The following is a 24,423-nucleotide window of genomic DNA, read 5'->3' as shown; positions in this document are numbered from 1 at the left end:
ATTTGAAGGCTCTTGCATCTGACTTAGGTTATCTTCACAAAGTAGGATATAGACAAAACAGTGATTTTAAAAAATGCAGCTCTCTTATTTATGATTTAAAAAAAATCTGGCTGGGCACGGTGGCCTATGCTTGTAATCCCAGCACTTTGTGAGGCCAAGACAGGAGGATCGCTTGAGTCCAGGAGTTCAAGATCAGCTTGAGCAACATAGTGACACCTTGTCTCCATAAAAAATAAAAAATAGGCCGGGCGCGGTGGCTCAAGCCTGTAATCCCAGCACTTTGGGAGGCCGAGATGGGCGGATCACGAGGTCAGGAGATCGAAACCATCCTGGCTAACATGGTGAAACCCCGTCTCTACTAAAAAATACAAAAAACTAGCCGGGCGAGGTGGCGGGCGCCTGTAGTCCCAGCTACTGGGGAGGCTGAGGCAGGAGAATGGCGTAAACCCGGGAGGCGGAGCTTGCAGTGAACTGAGATCCGGCCACTGCACTCCAGCCTGGGCGACAGAGCGAGACTCTGTCTCAAAAAAATAATAATAATAATAATAATTAATAAATAAAAACAAATGAGGCAGGAGGATCGCTTGAGCCTGGGAGGTCAAGGCTGCAATGAGCTGTGATTGCTCCAATGCACTCCCACCTGGGTGATAAGAGTAAGACCCTGTCTCAAAAAAAAAAAAAAGTCTATAATGACAGTCCTCATAATTTTGCTTCAAGGCAAGGAAACTAAAAATTCGAATGAAGTGACTGGGCACGGCGGCTCATGCCTGTAATCCCAGCACTTTGGGAGGCCAAGGTAGGTGGATCATGAGGTCAGGAGTTCAAGACCAACTTGGCCAAGATGGTGAAACCCTGTCTCTGCTAAAAATACAAAAAAAATTAGCCAGGCATGGTGGCAGGTGCCTGTAATTCCAGCTGCTAGAGAATTGCTTGCACCTGGGAGGTGGAGGTTGCAATAAGCCAAGATCATGCCACCGCACTCCAGCCTGGGCAACAGAGCGAGACTCCATCTAAAAAAAAAAAAAAAAAAAAAAAAAAATTGAATGAAGCAGAAATTTATTCCTGTAAGCCCATTTAGCTGTTGCACACATAGCTATAGCATATTCTCTCTTGAGATAACTTGCTTTTAATTGGAAAACTAATTCATTAAATATCCAAACTCCGTATCATTCCTGGAATAAGTGATTTTAGCAAGTTTTGATACTTATTCTAACATGATACATATATCAAGTATGTACTTTCCTTTAAATGCAGGCATATTTTGGCAATAGTTTTTTAAAGTGCTAATGTAATACTGAGGAAAACTTTTTGAAACTTTCTTGTTTATATCTATAAAGAATTATAGATAAGAGATGAATTCTAATTAACATCTGGTGTCATGCCAACCTCTGACCATGGGTAAGTGCTCTAGTGAATCTAGAATTAGAAATTTTAAAAAAGCAGCACAAGTTAGCTTTTAATAGTTGTTTTTCATGGTTGTTTGCTTTCTCATCATAGTATTAAGTTAAATAATGGATTCAAAAAGAGTTGAATACCTTCAATAACTTATTCCTTAGTAACTAGTTACATCTGAACATGTAGTCAATTTATGAAGAATCTGTCATAGTTATTCCTTAATATTGCAAAGATTCAGTAATTATCACATGGCACCCATCCATCCTATAGTCTAATTCATCCCAGACACTTTTCGTATCATCAGTGTCAGTGGTTGTAATGGCAGACACAATGTATTTCTTCATTTCTTCAAGGAAGAAGTGGTATAAACCGAAGGTGCATACTTGATATATTACCTAAATTGAAGAATTTGAAAGCATTCAGTTCTTTCTGAATCACCTTGTATGTTCAGAATCTACATATATTCTTGTCACTAAAGTTTTACAGAAGTTAAACATCTATTATAGAGGAGAGAAATAATGGTTCACTGAGGAGGAACTGACTTTCATGAAATGACCATTAGACAGCGTTTTTAATAGAGCAATTAGGTTTCTTAATTTTAATATCAGTTGACATTTTAAAAATATAGCTCTTATTTGTTATATTAAAAATATGGCCAGGTGTGGTGGCTCGTGCCTGTAATCTCAACACTTTGGGAGGCTGAGGCGGGTGGATCACTTGGAGTTCCTGAACTCTGCCTGGGGAGGTTAGAAGTTCAAGACCAGCCTGGTCAACGTGGCGAAACCCCGTCTCTACTAAAAATACAAAAATTAGCCAGGCGTGGTGGTAGGTGCCTGTAGTCCCAGTTACCTGGGAGGCTGAGGCGGGAGAATAGCTTGAACCCAGGAGGCAGAGGTTGCAGTGAGTTAAGATCACACCACTGCACTACAGCCTGGCCGACAGAGTGAGACTCCATCTCAAAAAAACAAACAAAACCACGTATTTTATATATATATGTGTGTGTACAGTGACAGTACTCATAAATTTGTATGATGTATTTTTAGTTTCCTCAGGGAGAACTAACAAGAATAAAAACAGCACACATGCTCGAACTTTTATTGAGGAATGTTTCTTAATTTTGCTCAATCTTTTGTTGAGGAATGTTTCTTAATTTTCTAGCACCTAAAACTTCAGAGTTCCAAATAATAATTAGACCATTTTGACTTGAATGCTTTAATCTGGGGACATCTGATATTTTTAAAACTTTTTTATTATTATATGTGTGTGTGTAGAGACGAAGGTCTCACTCTGTTCCCTAGGCTGGTCTCAAGTGATCCTCACTCTCTGGCCTTCCAAAGTGCTAGGATTACAGGCATAAGTCACCGCACCCAGCCTGGTATATTATTAACTGAAGTCTGTCTGATATTATAACTTTAGTTATTTAATTCATTAAAGTTACAAAAGATTTAAGACCTTATATAATTTTTTCCATATTTGTTTAATTACAGTATAGCACACCTATAGAAGAATGTACAAATCATAAGTTATAGCTTGGTGAATAATTACCTAGTTAGCATTACCCATATAACAAGTATTGGATATTTTTTACAGGAGACTTTGCAGCAATTGATCATGATGTCGTTGCCAAATGTCTTAATCATTGGCAAAAATCCCTTTTCTGGTAAGTATTAAAATTAACATAATGTGAAAGTAATGTCTAACCTTTGTGTAATAATATGATGTTTATTTTTTACTAAGCTTATTTACATTAACTCACTAGATTTTTCATAACTGTAAAAGTTGGAGGTGATGTTCCATTTTCTAGAAAGACGCAAGCTTAGAATATTTGTAAGTTATAGGTAAGACCAGGCATAAGTTTTACATTAAGTTTAGTATTTTTTCTACTATACCAAACAGATACTTTTCTGTGATGATTTTTAGTATCTTATTATAAAGAAGTATAGAAGATGATGTAGTTACAAACTTAAAAGATATTACCTTAGAAAAGAAATGATTTTGAAATAATTTCCAGATTTCTATTCATATATCTACTATCTACCATTGCCAAAATTGTTTGAATCTTAAGTTTTACTGATTAATATTTTTTTTTGTTTGTTTCTTTGTTTATTTATTTTGAGATGCAGTTTCGCTCTTGTTGCCCAGGCTAGAGTGCAATGGCACGATCTCGGCTCACTGCAACCTCAACCTCCTGGGTTCAAGCGATTCTCCTGCCTCAGCCTCCCGAGTAGCTGGAATTACAGGCGTGGCCACCACGCTAATTTCTGTATTTTTAGTAGAGACAGGGTTTTACCATGTTGGCCAGGCTGGTCTTGAACTCCTGACCTCAGGTGATCTGCCCGCCTTGGCCTCCCGAAGTGCTGGGATTACAGGCGTGAGCCACCATGCCCAGTCTGATATGTTTTAATTTATATTAAACTTAGTCTGAATGGAAAGATGAGAGGCGGTTTTAGATCATTCAGATTTTTTCTTCAAAATGTTCTGCCCTTTATCACATTTTAAATGTGATATTTTAGAATTGTAATTTTTGAACAGTTGGGGAAATTAGCAGCTACCTAACAGTTTCAACAATGGGCTTATCCTTACAGTCTACATGTTATCCAAATTAGTGTATTTCTTCAGCCCATACCCCCTCTCAGTCAAAACAAACAAGACCAAAATGAAAACTAAAATCAAATAGCTATTTTTATAGAGGAAACTATTAATTAGATGTGGTGAATTAGCAGCTTAGATAGTTTTTAGAGATCCAATGGGATGTTTGATTATATAAATTTAAAAATGAAAAAAAAATTGCATGTAGGATGGAATTGTTTTCCATCCTACATACCTTTGGTAAGTACCTACCAAGTTATAGGGACCAGGAGTGGAAATAAATGGTCTATGTTCTAGAAGCTCTTATGGTTTGGTAAAGGATACAAAGATTATGGAGAAATCATGTAATAATTAGTATGAAGTAGAAATATGTACCAAATGTTCTGGCATATAAAATATGGAGCCATTAATTATTCTTAAAGTTGACATATAAGTGAGAGTTGGGGACCATTGATGATTGGGTCAGGTAAGACTACACAGGTGATAAGAGCTGTGCCTAGGATTGTGATTAGCAAGTAGTTCACTAGGGGGATGAGGAGGTTGGGGAAGGAGGACAGATGGAGTAGTATTAAGGCAGAGGAGTGTGTATATATGCATATTTGGGAGGAATGGTGATTAATGGCTCAGCGTAGGTAGAAAGTAGGTTGTTTCATGGGGAGTAGAAGGAAATGTCTGATAAGAAGATTTGGACTTTTTCATAGACAGTTTGGCCTGGTGGTGAAAATCTGGCCCAAAGAAGTAATTTTTTTCCAGTTGAATATTTTAAGAAAATCTTAATTGAATGCTGTTGGACAGGGAATATTCTCTCCATTTCTGTTATAGATTGTTAACTTTTACCTGGCTTGTTATATACATTTATTTTAACAGCCTCACTGTGACAGACATTTAAGATTCTGGTCTTCATGAGCATGCACAGTGGAAAACCATTTAAATTTTATAAGGAGATGAATCATAAGATCTGTGTTTTAAGTAAGAAAACACTAATAGGCCTAGGAGGAGCCAGACCTATTAGGAGCCATTTTGGCTGCCTTTGTGGCATGTCCCTCTATCAACCTGATTTGGTAGGTTCTTGATTTTTCAGGCTGAGGTACTACAATCATTTATGGAAAAGGAGTAAATTCATAGTTAGCATACTTGTTGCACAGAGCCTTGAAACCTCTTTATCCATTAGCCCTTCAAAATTGATATTCTTGCCCATTTCTTCTGCTGTTACCACCTTGTACGTACACAGAGCTGCTATTTTGAATTCTCCACTATATGTGCTTACACTGAATCCTTCAGTGAAGTTACTGTGCATAATTACCTCTAGAAATGATTCTCCAAATAGAGTTGAAAATGTAGCAAAATGTTGTCCTTAATAATTGTTTCTATTTTAGAACAAGGCACAGAAGAAGTTAAAAAACTGCTTTTACTTTTATTGGGTTGTGCAGTTCAGGTAAGTTAAAATATTTTTTCATATTTTCATTTTAACAACCTCTTTATATATTTTTATCAGGCTCTCATTTCTGAAAGACTTAAGGATGGACCATTGCTTTTCAAAGTCCATGTTAGAAAATTTTCAATAACTATATAACCTCCTAAGGAGATTATGTTGAAGAAAAACACTTAACTTTATTTTAGAATTTAGTTACATTATCATAGTCATATCATTTAAAGTATTTAATTACTCTTTTTCTTATTCTGAAGCTTATAGTGTCCCTGAATTTTTGAGTTTTTTTTTCCAGAGGTGGCCTTAAAAATCTCTCCCAAAACATCCTTGTGATTTGTTGTACTTGTGTATATTTTAGGAGAAGGGAAGGGAAAAGAGAAGGGAAGGGAGGAGGCAGAATTTATTTAAAAGAAAAAGAAAGGTAAAAAGGCAGAATTTATGAAAAGTGTTTTAGGAATCTTGGTTATTATTATATTGCTCTTTGATCAATGACTATAATAATAGCTATGGTTTATAGAATGCCTGCTTTTGGTCAGATATTATCCCTTATATATATTTTCCTTTTTTGGAAACAGAGTCTCGCTCTGTCGCCCAGGCTGGAGTGCAGTGGCCGGATCTCAGCTCACTGCAATCTCCGCCTCCTGGGTTTACGCCATTCTGCTGCCTCAGCCTCCCGAGTAGGTGGGACTACAGGCGCCCACCACCTCGCCCGGCTAGTTTTTTTGTATATTTTAGTAGAGATGGGGTTTCACCGTGTTAGCCAGGATGGTCTCGATCTCCTGACCTCATGATCCGCCCGTCTCAGCCTCCCAAAGTGCTGGGATTACAGGCTTGAGCCACCACGCCCGGCCCTTATATATATTTTCTCATAATATCTTCTTTCAGGTTAGGAGATTGGGTAGGATGATATTTAAGTTATTATCCAAATTGGGACACTTGCGAAAATCAAAGAAGGTACTGTTAATAATTATAGTGGGCTAGGCATGGTGGCTCACGCCTGTAATCCCAGCACTTTGAGAGGCTAAAATGGGAGGATCACTTGAGGCCAGGAGTTTGAGACCAGTTTGGGCAACATAATGAAATCCCATTTCTGTTTTAAATACATATAGTAATTACAGTGGAATGGCATGTGTAAACTGGGACTGTCCCAGGCAAACCAGGATGGTTGCTCTAAGTTTAAATTTAGGTCATATTGCTAGTAGGCCAAAGAACTGAGAGTCAGCTCTGCTCTGGACTTCAAAATCTATTATACTATGTTAGTTTTTCATTTCAGCCATTTTTTGGATGAATTATTATAGTGTCATTCTAAACTGTCTTCTTTGTGAAATGAGATTATTTATAAACAAATAATATGATTACTAGTAATTTTTTTTACATACGTACAACAGAAATTATATGTCCCAGAGAGTGTTGGCTTTTAGAGCTGACTGCTTGGAAGCAATAATCTTACATAATGTATGTTATTAAAATTTCATGCTGTGTAATGTTCAGGTGTTTACTTCACAACTGATTAAATATTAAGTTGAATATGGTGTTTGTAGTCTTCTAATTTGGTCATCAGATTTTGAGTCAGAAGCACAACTCTTATTTACAGCCTTTATGTACTGTATTTGCTTTAAAAAATACCCTGTGTTGGTGAATGTTGTGTAAATTTAGATTACATAACAATAGCATAAATATGGTTTTTATTGCTGGTTACTGCTTGGTCGTTATTGCTGATTACTAAAATTGACAGTAGGAATGGAGCAGAACCAAGGACCTTTTTTTGAGACAGGGTCTCACTCTGTCACTCAGGCAGGAGTATAGTGACATGATCATGACTCTCACTGCAGCCTTGACCTCCAGGGTTCAAATGATCTTCCCGTTTCAGGCTCCTAAGCAGCTGAAACTACAGACATGTGCCCGTCATGCCTGACTAATTTTTTTTTTTTTTTTAAGAACTAGGGTCTCACTGTGTTGCCAAGGCTCGTCTCAAACTCTTGTCCTCAAGTGATCTTCCTGCCTCGGCCTCCCAAAGTCCTGGGATTACAGGCATGAGCCACCCTGCCTGGCCCCAAAGGGTAAATTTATCTGAAAATAAAGAAAAACCAATTATACTCAAGTTAATTCTTTTTTTTTTTTTGAAATGGAGTTTCATTCTTTTTGTACAATGGTACTATCTTGGCTCACTGCAACCTCCGCCTCCCGGGTTCAAGTGATTATCCTGCCTCAGCCTCCTTAGTAGCTGGGATTACAGGCGTGCACCACCATACCTGGCTAATTTTTTATTTTTAGTAGAGACAGGGTTTCACCGTGTTGGCCAGGCTGGTCTCGAACTCCTGACCTCAGGTGATCTGCCCACCTCAGCCTCCCAATGTGCTGGGATTACAGGCTTGAGCCATTGTGCCCGGCCTAATTTTTTTCATATTAAAAGAGAATAAGTTTTATCAACTGTAGAAAACAAAGCAAAGGCTCAAGGAGACTGTCATTCTAACCTATGTTAACATCATTCAAGGTTTTTTAGAAATGAGGAGATGGAAAGGGTGTCAGACCTTGGTCTTTGATGTGATATCAGCTTGTCAAGAAACTTGGAGACCCATCTTTTTATATATTTGATGTCCATGTAGTCATAGCAGAATTATGTTTTTACTTGAGAGCCCTTAAGACTTGCATCTATTTCGGTGCCAGAATGACTTACCTACCAAGAAAGGAGGAAAGATCCAATTTTGAAAAATGTTGTTATCATTCTGTATTTTAAAAATGTTGTTATCATTCTGTATTTTAAAAATGTTAGTGACCTAAATTTTTTTTTTTTTTTTTAATGCTTATGGGTGCTGTAGTAAAGGACAGGGACAAGGATTTTAGAAAAAAGATGTAAAGCTCAAAGAGTTTGAATTTTAGAGAAGACAGAGTAAACGGTACGAATTTGATGTAATAATTACCATAATGTAATATACATTGGTACATAGAAGAAGTATTTTCTTAAGTTTACTTGTAGTATTAGGAAAGCCCTCTGACAAGGTGGTATTTGAAATGAGAGCAAAGATGTTGAGAAAACAGCCTATTCAGGGAACATAAAGTGTGGTTGGGCCAGGGGTGGTGGTGGGTGGATCACTTGAAGTCAGGCGTTCAAGACCAGTCTGACTACATGGTGAAACGTTGTCTCTGCTAAAAGAAAAATACAAAAAATTAGCCGGGCATAGTGGCTTGTGCTTGTAGTCCCAGCTACATAGGAGGCTGAGACAGGAGAATTGTTTGAACCTGGGAGATGGAGGTTGCAATGAGCCGAGGTGGCTTCACTGTACTCTAGCCTGGGTGACAGAGCAAGACTTCATCTCAAAAAAAAAAAAATGTGGTTGAAAATGTAGTATTTATGGGGATGAATGGCAAGATATTAGACTGGAGAGTTTACATGAATTGAGTTACGAAGGATTGGGTTTGCCACTTTAAGATAGAGTTCAAATTTCAGGCCAGACGCGGTGGCTCACATCTGTAATCCCAGCACTTGGGAGGCTGGAACAATGGATCACCTGAGGTCAGGAGTTCCAGACCAGCCTGACTGACATGGCGAAACCCTGTCTCTACTAAAAATACAAAAATTAGCCAGATGTGGTAGCGGGCACCTGTAGTCCCAGCTACTCGGGAGGCTGAGGTAGGAGAATTGCTTGAACCCGGCAGGCGGAGGTTGCAGTGAGCCAAGATCGTGCCACTGAACTCCAGCCTGGGTGACAGAGCAAGACTCCATCTCAAAAAAAAAAACAAAAAAAATCATTCTGTAGGTGTTTTGGAGTCACTACTACTAATAATATAAAGTGTGTAACCAAAATCTGTCAGCCTTCACCATGACCATATAAACAATTAGAAGTCTTTGTTGATACTTAATAGCCAAACTGTGCTTCTGGACAAGAAGCTGTTGAGTAAACCAATCAGCCAACAAGTATTGTTGGAATACTTTGTAAAATGTCCTCTCTATTACAGAAATTTTGTTCATCTTGTAGTTGGACAGATTAAAATTCTGATGATTAGTACAATATGTAAATAGCATGTTTTCCCACATCTGGGTCAATCAATTTTATCTGTTACAATTGTTATTTGTAGGTAGAAATAGCAAGGTAAAATTTGCTGATATGATACTAGAGTTTAGGAAATCAGTGGACCACAGGTTTCAAGAGATACTATATGAATGGAAAGAAATAGGGCTGGGTGCAGTGGGTCATGCCTGTAATCCTAGCACTATGGGAGGTCAAGGTGGGAGGATTGCTTGGGCCCAGGAGTTTCAGAGCAACCTGGGCAACATAAGGAGACTCTATCTGTACAAAAAAAAGAAAAAAGAAAGAAAAGAAAAAAAATTTAAGTTAAAGAGGGAGAGAGAGGGGGGAGAGAGAAATAAGCATTGGGAAATTGAAAAATATTTTCTTCTTTTGAAGAAAAAAATGAATTTCTTAAGAGGAAGCAGCATTCAAAAATGGTAAAGTTAACCACCATCCGAAGATCTTACCTGACAAAATAAATTACAACTTTTAATCCTTGATTATATGTAAGTAAAAGCCACAGAAATAACTTTAAATATGAAGAAAACCGTCCAAGGCCAGGGCTTGGGTATTTTTGTTATTGACTGTCCAACTCAGTCAGGTTCCTCCAGAATCTTTTTCAATGGGTAACGCAAGTCTTCTGAACCAGTTCTGAGCATCACCTAGAATTTTCACACATCTTTGACTCTTCCTCCTAGCCCTGAAGTAGTTGAGAGAGTTCTAGGTGAAACCATCCTATGCAGAAGAAAAATTTTTGCAGTGTTTTGTTTGGAAATTTCTTTGTTCTAAGACTATGTGAAATTCACCTTTTTTAGGAGAACTTAAAACCTATCAGTGCAGGCTGCTTAGTATCCAGAAATATTACTTATTTTGGACTTTGGCCAGGTTGGGTAGTGCTGAAAGTAACTGAGTGTCAAGTGTGGTTGGAATTAAAAATTTGACCCTTTTATGTACCCTCAGAGGGAATCGAACATTAGTATTTGATTCGGAAAACCAGTTTTGAACTTGGTCAGTTTGACGGCTACAATCTGTTGTTTTCTTATCACTGATCTGTAAAGCATCTTAAAAGTTACCATTTTAGAACTTTATCATATCACTTTTTAAGGAAATAAAACAAATTTCTGCTTGGTTCAGTGATGCGTCTTTAGTCTCAGCTACTTGGGAGGATCACTTGAGGCCAGGAGTTCAGGGCAGCTGTATGCTATGATCATGCCTGTGAATAACCACTGTGCTCCAGCCTGGTAACGTAGCAAGACCCAGTTTCTTAAGAAAAACAAAAATGGAAATAAAACAGTTTCTAGCAAGGCATTTGTTTTTCTGAGAATATTTAAAAATACAAATATAGCTCAAAGAGGGAGACTTTTGTTGATATGAGTATTGTTTTCAAATACGTAATTGGAAATTTACAATTTTAACAGTTTTTGAAATATATAGTTCAGTGATATTCTGATTGCTGTACATTCACATTGTTGTGTAACCATTACCACCATCCATCTGAAGAACTTTTCTCATCTTCCAAAACTAAAACTCTGTACCCATTAAATAATGACTCCCTTTGTTACCAGCCCTCGGTAGCTACCATTTTACTTTATGTCTCTGTGAATTCGATTGCTCTAGGTACCTCATACAAATGGAATCATACGGTATTTGTCCTTTTGATGGGCTTATTTCACTTAGCATAATGTCTTTAAGGTTTTTTCATGCTATAGCATGTGTCAGTTTCCTTCCTTATTAAGGCTGAATAATATTCCATTGTTTATATATACCAAATTTTGTTCATCCATTCATCATTGATGAACACTTGAGTTGCCTCCATTTTTTGGCCTTTGTAAACAATGTTGCTGTGAACATGAGTGTACAAATGTCTGTTCGAAGCCCTGCTTATTGCTCTTTGGTAGAACTATGATTTGTTTAGACCTATATTATCAGTTTTCTTATTTAAAACACTGTAATGTGCTCCTTGTTTTATTATTTTCTTGTTCAATATCTTGTTTTGGGTGCCATTTCCTCTATTTTAGTATAGTTTTTCCACATAAATCTGTCTTCTTTCTTTAAGATCATAGAGCAGGTATTGAAAATATGAGGAATTTGAGGAATAAAGTATTAAGGGCTTAAGCTCTCTGGTAGAAGATGTACAACTTTAGGGTTTATGCATTTCTCTCTCCCACCCACCTCCCACCCTAATCACTTTTTTGCTTTTTTGCTATGTCCCAGTTTCCACATCATATTCTTGTGTGTGTTTGTGTGTGTGTGCGTGCATGTGTGTGTGTGTGAGAGAGAGAGAGTCTTACTCTGTTGCCCACGCTGGAGTATAGTGGCGCCATCTCGGCTCACTACAACCTCCGCCTCCTGGGTTCAAGCAATTCTTCTGCCGTAGCCTCCCAAGTAGCTGGGATTACAGGCGCCTGCCGCCACACCTGGCTAATTTTTTGTATTTTTAGTAGAGACAGGGTTTCACCATGTTGACCAGGCTGGTCTTGAACTCCTGACCTTAGGTGATCCAGCTGCCTTGGCCCCTCAAAGTGTTGTGATTACAGGCGTGAGCCACCACGCCTGGCCTCCATACCATATTCTTAGAATATCATAGTAATCTACTGGCTTAGTAATCAGTTACTATAATACAATTGTTTAACTCAGAGTTAAACAATTAATTTTAGTGCCCATGATAGTTTAAGAACTTCACATAAAGATAAGAGAGCTTAATTTTAATTGGAAAAAACAATTTGCTGATATTATTTAGTCTTCACAGCTGGTATTAAGCTATATATCTGTTTTTAACACCAGACTTTCTCACGCTGTAGACCTGGGCTATTCAGTACAGTAGCCACTAGCCGCATGTGGCTATTTGAATTAAAATTAATTACAATTCTGAGATCCGGCCACTGCACTCCAGCCTGGGTGACAGAGCGAGACTCCGTCTCAAAAAAAAAAAAAAAAAAATTAATTACAATTAAATTAAAATTTCAGTTTCTCAGTTGCACTAGCTACATGTCGGGTACTCAATAGCTGCATATAGCTAATGATCACCATATTTATTGGGCAGCTCTGATACAGAAATTTGATCTGATTATTCAACTTCAAAGTTTGAGTCTTTTATTCTTTTTTCCATCTTGACAGTCTTTCTCTTTTCTATCCTTCAAAAGCCTATGAAATTTATTCTCTATCTTTAGGGAAGCCTAACCTGTTTATAAAACATTTTGAGAATGCTTAACTTTTAAGAGTTAAATTAAGGTGTGAGATTTAGTAGAAATTGTGTGTGTTACAAGAGTTAAGGAAAAATTTTCATTGATTTGTGTTGAGATTGTGCTAAAGGATGAGTTCCTAAAGATAATACAAGTAAAATACAAGTGGCTCTGGCTTAGAAAAGGGAAGTGTATCTATTTAGTCTAAACTGAAGTCAGAGAAAGATATGGCAGTTGAATTAAGGGACTCTGGTGAGTCATAGTCAATACCTTTGATAATAATTATGCTGTTTTGTGTTCTCATAGGCTCAGAAACTGCATAGGTCAGCAATTTTGCTAGTGTTACATTTTAAAATTGATGTTACTATACCTGAAATGTTAATTATTTTATATATGCTACGAATTTATTATTAGAACGTAATTCTTAATTGTTCTTACAAAGCCTGTCAAGTATTATTTGCTAGACAAAAATTCTTGTGTTTAAACCCACTAATTTGTATTCCATCCACCCAAAACTCTGACTTCCTAATCACAACTAGGAATTATACATTTCTGGTAATTTAGTTTTAACCATTTTGTTATCCTAATAATTCTGCATTTACAAGATATAGAACTTTCTGCATTGATGGAAGTGTGTTTAAATTGTATAGTAGTAGAAAATAGAGCATTACAATTTGATAAAATAAACATGTAAAGCATAAATCAGAGCCTTATAAGTTTCATGATCAAAGAGCTAGTTTTTAATTTTGTGACTATATTGTCCTCACTAGTAGTTCAGTAATTGGTCCAGGAGATGCATCAAAGTGAGACAAGGCAGTGCTGTCTATTTTGTAGGCACCTCTCATTTGTTAGCTGTAAGAATACAGTGATACTAGCAGTTGGTTTGCAGCATTTGAGATGTAGGTGAAGGAAGAGATTAAAATGTATGTTAAATTGTTAATGCTGACTGGAAAGAAAACGATTGTTTTACATTTTAATATTTGTAATTTATATAAAGCTTTCTAAAAGTTACACAATAAAGAATTACCCCCTTTATTCCATTTGGTTACGTGTGTACTCGTATATATATATTTTTAAATTTTGCCCCGGTAACTTTGCTGTGTTAGAAACAAATCAAATATTTATTAGATTACATTATAAATGTTGAACTGGGCCACAAAAGTGGATTTCTTTTATTAAGATTGATAGAATGAAGATGTGAGAATGAATTGTAAGCTTGAAGTAAAAATTGCTTAAATTTTTTTTCCAAGAAGAAAGGCTGTGTTGTTTGGTGATAGTTGGGGACTGACTGAGCATTTTGGCTGTATTCCGAATTCTGCCACTGACTCACTGTGTTTTTTGGCAAGTAACTTATCCTCACTGAAACAAGTTCTTGATTCTTTACTTCTCTGTGTGTAAAGTTAGCATAATAATATTGTGCTAACCTCAGATGGGTTGTGTAATGGTTTCCCACTTTAGAACTTTCCAGCATAAAAATAGTATGGATTTTCAGTGCCTTGCTTTTTAAAATAATTATTTCTAAGTTGTTGTTTATTAGGTAAGTATGTTAGACAATTTAAATGCAAAACAAAACTCTTACTGTACTTTTCAAAATATAGCAAACCTCATAAATTTTAGTTATATACAACATTTTAAGGACCATACCCTATAAAGTATGAATAACTATTTTATTCATTTATTTTAGTGTCAGAAAAAAGAAGAATTTATTGAAAGAATTCAAGGTTTAGATTTTGATACAAAAGCAGCAGTTGCCGCACATATTCAAGAGGTAATATATACAATTTTATGTGCTATTTATGAAGCTTGTGGTGTATTTATTTATCTATCTCCTAAAGTACCTAAAAGTAATATAATAAGCAAGAACAAATCAAGATCAAATATAGATGAACCCTGCTTTTATACAAATTGTCTTCTCTTTAGAGATAGTTCCTTAAGTTTGGCACAGTGTTAACTACAAATATACTGTTGCCCTTATTCTATAGTGACATAGGCAGAAAGTGTTAAAAAGTCATAGTATATGCAAGAACAAATCAAGATCAAATAGATATGGAGCCTGCTTTTATACAAATTGTCTTGTCTTTAGAGATAGTTCCTTACACATGGCACAGTGTTAACTATAAATATACTGTTGCCTTTATTCTATAGTGACATGGGCAGAAAGTGTTATTTGAGGAATGAGGTATATGTCTTTGTTAGAATGGATTACAAAGCAGTAAATGGAAACAGCAGAAAGTGGAACACTGCTTGTAATTCAAAGCGATAGTGAGGTAAGATGACAAGCTTAGTATTGTCATTCTAGTGATTTTCTTTTGAATGAATAGACAGCATAATTTTTATTAAAGATATTACTTGAATTATAAACACATTAATGATTTGTAGCATTCATATAAAAACTTAAGTCTAGGACATATTGTGCAGTGTCAAATAATTGAAATTAAAATTTGTTAAGATTCATTTTAAAAGCTATTTCTGTATCTGTCTATTCTTGGGCTTTTAATCTTATAAAGACACTTTAGAATTAGAGTATGTTAAATTTTATATGTTGATTATAAAAGGGAAAAGAAATTTTTAAATAGTGAAAATTGGTAGTATTTAAAATATTCTTTATTTGGAAGATTTTTGTGTTTTGTAATCTTTTCTCTTATTTAGCATTCGTAAAGCCCAGATTTCTTATCAGTAACATTATTATCAACCATAAGCATATTAGTACTTTACAAGATGTAGTTTTATTGGTAGTCTCCCATTATAGAGACATATTTGCTTTACGCTAGTTACATGGTTTTATTTTATTCTGAATAAATGCTAAGTATTGCAAGTTATGGAATTTGCCACCATCCTTGGAAGTGTAATTATTTTTGCTATTATGAAAGTTAAAGCAAATTATTAGAATTATAGTGAGAAATGGAAGGCACTTATATAACTTTTCTATTCTTTTAAAAATCTTTATATTGTAATCCTTTCTCCTAAGCTTCTGTGACAGTGTCATCTTCAGAATCTATAAAGACCTAGATATTCAATAACAACAATGCAATAACATATATCCTACAAGATTAAAAACCTTTTGCTCTTGAATTCAAGTACAATAAATTAAAAGTCTTATCTACAAAATTCAGTTGATTTTGTTAAAGAAGTTGTCAGGATATATCAACATTACTTTCCTTTAAGAATGCCTTGAGTTAAATATTAATATTTTATTTTTGTTGACTAGAAAATGAATATTAATTCATTTAAGGATTATATTTAGTTAAAAATAATTTTTATTTGTAGTGTTTTCATCATTAATTTCAAATGTTCTCCTTTTAACATCATGCTGGCTTTTCATATTTTATATGGGTTATATAATACTTGAGCTAATATTGTACTATAGTGGAATAGATTTTTAAGTATTAACCACTTTTTTGGTTGTTTATTTCGGTTACTTTTCTAAAGGTAACTCATAATCAAGAAAATGTGTTCGACCTGCAATGGATGGAAGTGACTGATATGTCACAGGAGGACATAGAACCACTCTTGAAAAATATGGCATTGCATCTAAAAAGACTTATAGATGAGAGAGATGAACATTCAGAGGTTTGTAAATTTCTTTCAGTATATTGTGAAAGTCTGCTTTCCAAAAAAGAAAATAGTAGCTTTAGGCAGTTTTCAGAAATGGTACTATTTCTTAGAGGCGGGTAATACAGGAGTGTCTTTTTTTGTGTGGAACACAGGAACCTGAAAGGATGTGTAAGAACCCCAAATTGCTAGTAAACAGATTACGGTTAGGTTTTCTCTTCTCCTTTTCTTTTTTTTTTTTTTTTTCAGACGGAGTCTCGCTCTGTGCCCAGACTGGAGTGCAGTGGTGCGATCTCGGCTCACTGCAAGCTCCGTCTCCCGGGCTCACGCCATTCTCCTGTCTCAGCCTCTCTGAGTAGCTGGGACTACAGGCGCCCGCCACCACGCTCGGCTCAATTTTTGTATTTTTAGTAGAGACGGGGTTTCACTGTGGTCTTTTATCTCCTGACCTCATGATCTGCCCGCCTTGGCCTCCCAAAGTGCTGGGATTACAAGCGTGAGCCACCACGCCCGGCCTCTCTTCTCCTTTTCTTTTAAATTAACATTATTCTTTTGTTCCTGTGTGTTTTTCAAGTCATCCCCACAGCTTTGGCAACAATACAAAAGTGTGAAACTGAAAATATAGTTGATGTAACTGGAAAAATCATTGCCGTGAAGCTTAAGAATTTGCTTAAGGCTAATTTCTTAGTTTTATTGCCACATGTTGAGGTTGGAAAAGTAAGTTTTAATAAAAGGAGAATAACAGGTGTTCTGAATAAAATGTCCCACAAAAGATCTCAAATGAGGTGTGATTTTTAAAAAGAGAATTATTTTAAGTCTGTTAAAACAGAACTCTGCTTTTTAAAAAGAGTAGAAGTGTACCAAGTTTTCTATCTGCAGTGTCTGAAAGCAGTTTATAATTTTAAAGAGTCTAGACTTTCAATGCATGTGATGGTGAGTAATATTTTCTTAACAGCAGAGCAAAGTACTCTGCCATTCTGCAGAATGTATAGCTTTTATCAGTTTCATTTATATGCGAGAGACAGTTTTGAGCTTATTTGTAGAGAATCTGTATCAATACTCTTGAGACCAGTGAAAGACTACATAGAGAAAATTCCTAAACATTTTTTTCAGAATAAAACTTTCTTGTCTCTGTAGGGATTAGTCAGTTCTGATGTGAATTTTCAATTTTTCTTCAGGCGTTAAACAAAAAGAAAATATAGGAGATAAACATTTTAAAGCAACAATTAAATTTTTTAAAAAGCTAGGATATTGAGACCAAAGGAAGGAAAGAATAAATTGGAAAACATTCCTACTATGCATCAGATTTATCCTGAGATACTCAGATCATTTCATTTTCAGTCAGATTACTTAGCTATATGCTATCATTTTTTAGTGTCTTTTTACTGATTTATGCATTTTCTAGAATATTTATTTGTATTTCAGGTTGTTAAAGGTATTGCAGTAAGGTGTCCTCCAGTTTCTGAGGAATTATTTCTAAGAATCTATACTTTTATTTTATTTTATTTTATTTTTTAAATTTTTTTGAGATGGAGTCTGGCTCTGTCGCACAGGCTGGAGTGCAGTGGTGCAATCTCAGCTCACTGCAACCTCCGCCTACCAGGTTCAAGGAGTTCTCCTGCCTAAGCCTCCCAAGTAGCTGGATTTTAGGCATGCACCACCATGCATGGCTAATTTTTGTATTTTCAGTAGAGACAGGGTTTGGCCATGTTGGCCAGGCTGGTCTCTAACTCCTGACCTCAGGTGATCCTCCTACCTCGGTCTTCCAAAGTACTGGAATTACAGGTGTGACCCACTGCACCCAGCCTATACTTTGGTTTTATATGACTGATGGGTGCATATAAAATGTTAGATCTTGGGGTGGGCGTCTCAAAAAAAAAAAAAGTTTGATCCCATTTAAGTGAATTGATTAATGCGGGGTGAACAGAATACTTATCATTACATGACTCTGGTAAACTAAAAGGAATATGAAATACTATATAGAATGATTATTTGAAAAACCTTTTAAAATATGTTATCCTGCCAATTAAGCATTTTTGTTGAATTTGTTTTTCAAATAAGGAAGAAAAAGTCATACTCTTCTGTCTCAGATACTTGGGAAGCAACTTGCTAGCTGGGATAGGGTGGGGGAGAGATATCCAATCATCTGGGAAATTTTTTTCCCTCAATTTGGGCTACCAGTAGACTAACTTGAAAAGGTCATTTTAAAAATTGTGAAAAATGTTAGACAAATGTAAAGGTGGTATGTAAATGTAATTCTGTGTCATAGATTCAAACGTTCTTATTTAGAGTTTCCCTTTTTTTAATTTTGATTAGCTTTTCTTATGATTGTTTCACTTCAGTCTAAAAAGTATATATTTGGTCACCCTTTTTAACATTTCTCTTTTGTGTTCTTAATGCTATAGAAAAAGTATGTCTTCAGTCCTCTCCTTTTACTAAAAACCAAATAGGGGATTTTTAATGAATTTAAGATCTCTTTATTATCACTGTTTATTTTATGCTAGACTTTGTGCTGTAAGTTTAACACATAACTTTTATTAAATCTGCATGAAAACCCCATTTTATAGATAAAGATACTTGAGCCCCAAGTAGTTAAGTAATTTGCCAGATCTAACTCCACTGCCTGTGGTTAGAAACATAATACTGTAATACCTTTGCCTAAATCCATGATTGTACTGGGCATATCTCTACTTTCTTTTCCTTAATAATGAGTTCTACAAGTAGAATTAATAGGTCACCTGTTTTTGTGTTTTGTTTTTTTTGTCTTTAGCATTGATGTATCTTTTTATGTTCATTCTTCAGTATATATTAAGAAACAACTGGTTTTTGCAAGATCTTGTGCTTGGGAGCAAAAAAACTGACAAACTATTTCAAAAAAGAACCAAAGATTGTTGTAGTCTAATAAGGAAGTTATTTTATTAAAATAATTAACTATAATAAAATTGTGAAAGTGATAAGTACAAAAAATATATCATTTTTATATATATTCCTGTAGCATATAGTATATATTCCTATATATATTCTTACACATATGCTACAGGAGTGGGAGGGCATATGAAATTAGTTATACTTTAAAAACATTTGCCGTCAGATTATTTTGTTTTGTTTGTTTTTGCATCGGACTATTTTGAAAATGTGTGGGAAACCTTGAGCTCAAGAAGTTACTGCCATTAGAGAAAAGTCAAAATATCTAAATAATCTTTAATGGAAAATACTCTGGGAACTCTTAACTTTTAAAATACTAGGTTTCTTTCTTTCTTTTTAATATTTTGTAATATGTAGTTCATTGACTTTTGGAAGTTCTTGATAGATATTGCCATTCACCACCTACTAAGTTCAAATGTAGTGTCTGTCTCCTGTATTTTCTCCTGTTCTTAGTTTTGTGAATTGCTTAATTGAATATTTTTGAGCACCCATTTTTGTGTAAAATACTATGCTAGATAAAATTAGAGATTGAGAGATACAAAGGAGGTGTAAGAAAGATTGCTTCTGGTTTATTGAGAAAACTACATTATTTGTAAGTACAAAATATGAGCTAGCATATAATTAAGTGCTAGTTTATTTGTGTATGAGACAAATATTATATACTTACTACTATCTGTCAGGTTTGTTAGAGTCAGGAGATGTTAGAAAGGAAGATTAAAGGTAATTGAGACAGTAAGAAAATATACAAATAAAAGTTGACTCCAAGTACATGGAGTCAACTATGAAAATTAATAACACTATTCACAGAGAGATAGGGAAGTTGGGATGAGCACGCTGATAGAAGGATAGAACTGAATAGTGTCATTGTACATAGGAACCATCCTTCAAAAAGTGCCAAGAAGGAAATGTGATTTTTTTTTTCCCGAGTAAAAGAAACTTGTATATCTTTGAAGAACACTGAGAAAAAAGCCAATAAGAAGAAAGAAAGTGAAATGTTTAAGTAAGGAATATGTATTAGGAGCAAAAAAAAATGCATAAGAAGAAAGGAGTTAATCCCAGGTGGTTTTGTTTCTTTGGCAAATTGGAGGAGAGGTCATTTATTGGAAGTAATGATAGCAGTTTGCAGTTGGAGGCTTAAGTAGAGAAAAGGTAATACATTTACAGAGTCATCATAGGGAAATTTGAAAGGAGATCAGCAATATTTCAATAAAAGGATAGATGGGCAATGGAAAGAGTTTAATTGAAAATGGATGGCAAGATCTGTAGTAGGACTGCGTAACTTCTTGTTTTTCTGCTAGAGTTTTATCATCTTGGAGCAAAAATAGAGAAAACTGATGGTGGGTCAGGAAGATAACAGTGTTAGAGTCAAACTTGAATTTGAATCTCTGCTATCTGTATTATTGGTTGGGTGACTTTGGTTAAGTTATTTAATCTATATGAGCCTAAGTTTTCTTATGTCTAAAACTGGCATAATACCTCTATTGCAAATTGTAGTATTGGATGAGATCTTGTTGGAAAATCCCTCACAAGTTCTATAAATGTTAATTCCTTTTTCTTTTTCTGCAAACAGTGAGTCAGTAACAGCACAGTAAGGATGACATTTAAGGGCCTAATTATAATTCCAGGCTGAGTAGAAACTCTAAAGTAGCCAGGAATAATCTTCTGGACTGAGTAAAAGCGGGGAGGAGTTGAGTGATTAAAGATTCAGGAATAGGTATGGTGACATAGGAAAATGACAGTAAAGGAGGCATGCTACAATAGAAAAATTGCTTCCTTTGCTAGAGAAAACTGTATGTATTGAATAAGGAGTGGACATGAAATTAGTAGGGAGAAAAAGAAATGGGAAGTAACATTCTGAGATTCATCAACAGACATACTCGAATCGGAAAGCAATAGTTAAAGGCAGGAAGGTAAGACAGACCTTGATACAGGTGCTGAAATGTATCCTGAGGATAAATAAATGAATTGTGGTAGATGTTAGGAAAAAAGAATGTAATGATTCAGGGAAGGCAGATAAGACTTGGTGATGAAAAATAAAGCAAGGATGCTTATTTCATAATCCCAAGATGGTAACCCCACCCACTCTTTCTGGAATAGTAGTACAGCTGAAATTTCTATATAAGACAGTTTATTTGCTTGAGAAGTTTGAAGAAAAACCTGAGAAATTGGTTTAGAGTAAGATAATTTACAGATAACAAAAGGAAAATTAGGGGAATGGAGGAATAGGTACATATAGCCCTTAAAGTTTAGATTTAGGAAAATGAAAGGGAGGTTTGTGTCCCATGGAGGGGAAAGAGAGAGAGAGAGGAGGGGGGCAGACAGGAGAGAAGAGGGGAGAGGAGGGGAGGAGAGGGGAGAAGGAAGGAAGGAAGGAAGGAAGGAAGGAAGGAAGGAATCTGTCTTTGAGATGGGAAGCAGAAGGAAGGAAGGAATCTGAAAGCGGAAGGAAGGAAGGAATCTATCTTTGAGATGGGAAGCAGATTGGAACTGCTATTAGAGAGAGCAGAAGATGTGGAGTTAGGCTGGCCTGAAGTCGTGGCATGTTAGCTAGCTGTGTGATTATGGAGAAATCAATCACTGTTCCTCAGTTACTTACTGCAGAGTAAAGAGATTAGCTAAACCTTTGAGGTATTGTTAGGACCCTCCAAGAACCCTGTTCATAATTCAAGAGCAGTGCTGTCCAATTCTGCTGTGATGGCAAGATTGTATTTCTGGGCTGTCCAAGATTGTATTTCTGGGCTGTCCAAGATTGTGTTTCTGGGCTGTCCCAGTGCATACAGTAATGGCTGTGTGCACTTGAAATGTGGCTAGTGTGACTAAGGAACTGAATTTTATTTTATTTTATTTTTTTGAGACTCTCACTCTGTCAGCCAGGCTGGAGTGCAGTGGAGCAATCTTGGCTTATTGTAATCTCTTGCCTCAGCCTCCCGGGTAGCTGAGATTATAGGTGCGCACCACCATGCCCAGCTACTTTTTTTGTATTTTTAGTTCATATGGGATTTCACCATGTTGGTTAGGCTGGTCTTGAACTCCTGACCTCAAATGATCTGCTCTCCTTGGCCTCCCTAAGTGCTGGGATTACAGGTGTGAGCCACTGTGCCCGGCCCAGAACTGAATTTTTAACTTAAAAAATTTTTAATTAAATAGCCACCTATGCTACTGACTATTATATTGGACAACATAGTGCCAGCCAAATCACTTTATTTCTTTTCTATGTCAGCAGGTCTTTTATGCCTTTCCACCATTGGCTGTCTAATCTAATCATTTTCATCATAATTGATTTCTTTTGTTAAAAAAACTAGAAAGGGAAAAAATAGCAAAGACATGGGATGAACCCAAATGCCCCTCAATGATAGACTGGGTAAAGAAAGTGTGTTACATATAAACCATGGGATACTGTGCAGCCTTAAAAAGGAATGAGATCATATCCTTTGCAGGGACACGGATGAAGCTTGACACCTTTATCCTCAGGAAACTAATGTAGGAAAAGAAAAGCAAACACCACACGTTCGCACTTTTCAGTGGGAGCTGAACAGTGAGAGCACATGGACACAGGGAGGTGAACAATACTCACTGGAGCCTGTCGGGGGAGGCCAGGTGGGGAAACATTAGGGAAAAGAGCTGATGCATGCTAGGCTTAATACCTAGGTGATGGGTTGTCAGGTGCAGCAGACTACCATGGCACACATTTACCTGTGTAACAAACATGCATACCCTACCACATGTACCTCGGAACTTAAAATAAATAAATAAATACATAAACTAGGAAGGGAAAAACATTATTATCTTGTTTAGTATCATTTACTAAGTAGCTCATGCATGAACTGTTGAATGGAACTTTTAAGAATGACAACTAAATATGATAGTTAAGATGTTTTTGACCAATGAATTGTTTTTGATATCGTAGTGCAATTCTTAGACCTAGTGGATCTTGTTGATATGTTTAGTTTGCTAATACGTAGAATACTGAAAGTGATTCTGTGTGTATTTCTAGACTATCATAGAACTCTCTGAAGAGCGGGATGGTCTTCATTCTCTACCCCATGCCTCTTCATCTGCACAGTCACCCTGTGGTTCTCCAGGCATGAAGCGAACAGAAAGTCGACAACATCTGTCGGTGGAACTGGCAGATGCTAAAGCCAAGATAAGAAGGCTTAGGCAGGAATTGTAAGTTGCTGATTTTCGAGGTTCATTGAATTTATGTGGTCCCAAAGGTGACCTAAACAATATTTTTAAGCTTATGGAAATATTGCTAGCTTGTGTCAGTGTTTTCACAAGTATGTGTCAAAATAAGAAAAATAAGGAGGTTGGCATAAGGTTTTCCTATTGTTAAATCTTACCAATTTAAAGGATACCTGTTATTCTGGATTTATGGCCTTTCTAGCTTTCTAGTGTTAATGTATTTTTTTATTAAAATAAGGTCCTCCTTTGGCAAATTGGAGCTCTTAATTTTTTGTCTTACTTTCCTTGAAATCCAAATTACTAGGAACTACTGATGGAGACCAGTAAGTCTACCTCTTTTAAAAGTAATGTTTTGCACCTATTCTCCCCCCCAAAATTTAATGTTTTAAAAGACTGAGTTCTTGGCGTTATACTATTACCAAAAGATAGTTTAGTGTATGTGTCTTGCATTGAAATGCCTCAGTCACGTACTCAGTAAAGGTAAATACAGTCATGTGCCACGTAACGACATTTCATTTAACAATGGGCCACGTATATGATGGTGGGTGGTCCTGTAAGATTACAATGGAGCTGAAAAATCCCTATCATCTAGTAATGCCTTGATGTTCCTGACCCTGTGTAGGCCTAGGCTAATGTGTGTCTTAGTTTTTAACAAAAAAGTTTAAAAGTAAAAGCAGAAAAGAAAAGTGCTGATAGAATAAGGATATAGGCCAGGCGCGGTGGTTCACACCTGTAATCCCAGCACTTTGGGAGGCTGAGGTGGGCAGATTGCCTGAGGTCAGGAGTTCAGGACCAGTCTGGCCAACATGGTGAAACCCTGTCTCTACTAGAAAATACAAAAAAATTATCCGGGCATGGTGGGGTGCACCTGTAATCCCAGCTACACGGGAGGCTGAGGCAGGGGAATTGCTTGAACCGGGGAGGTGGAGGTTACAGTGAGCTGAGATGATGACCCTGCACCAGCCTGGGTGACAGAGCGAGACACTGTCTCAAAAAAAAAAAAAGAATAAGGATATAAAGAAAGAAAATATTTTTGTACAGTTGTACAATGTGTTTACATTTTAAACTAAACATTACTAAACATTATTATAAAAGAGTTAAGTTTAAAAATTTTAAAGTTGATTAGAAACATGGCTGGTGCTGTGGCTCAATGCCTGTA

The 24,423-nt window shown here is 36.1% G+C and overlaps 1 protein-coding gene across 10 annotated transcripts in view; it reads left to right on the top strand.

Moving 5' to 3' along the window:
• Positions 1-24,423, top strand: part of CCDC88A (coiled-coil domain containing 88A) — a 133,276-nt gene that overhangs the window by 39,100 nt on the left and 69,753 nt on the right. For all 10 annotated transcript variants that reach the window (XM_023228278.2, XM_023228276.2, XM_023228280.2 and 7 more), the window contains exons 4-8: positions 2,986-3,055; positions 5,361-5,419; positions 14,290-14,373; positions 16,035-16,175; positions 23,077-23,249. In XM_023228278.2, the coding sequence (XP_023084046.1) occupies positions 2,986-3,055; positions 5,361-5,419; positions 14,290-14,373; positions 16,035-16,175; positions 23,077-23,249 (527 nt within the window). The remainder of the gene's footprint in view (positions 1-2,985; positions 3,056-5,360; positions 5,420-14,289; positions 14,374-16,034; positions 16,176-23,076; positions 23,250-24,423) is intronic.

This window comes from Piliocolobus tephrosceles, chromosome 15, assembly GCF_002776525.5.
Source record: "Piliocolobus tephrosceles isolate RC106 chromosome 15, ASM277652v3, whole genome shotgun sequence".
Taxonomy (NCBI): Eukaryota; Metazoa; Chordata; class Mammalia; order Primates; family Cercopithecidae; genus Piliocolobus; species Piliocolobus tephrosceles.
This window is presented reverse-complemented; position numbering and strand designations above follow the sequence as displayed.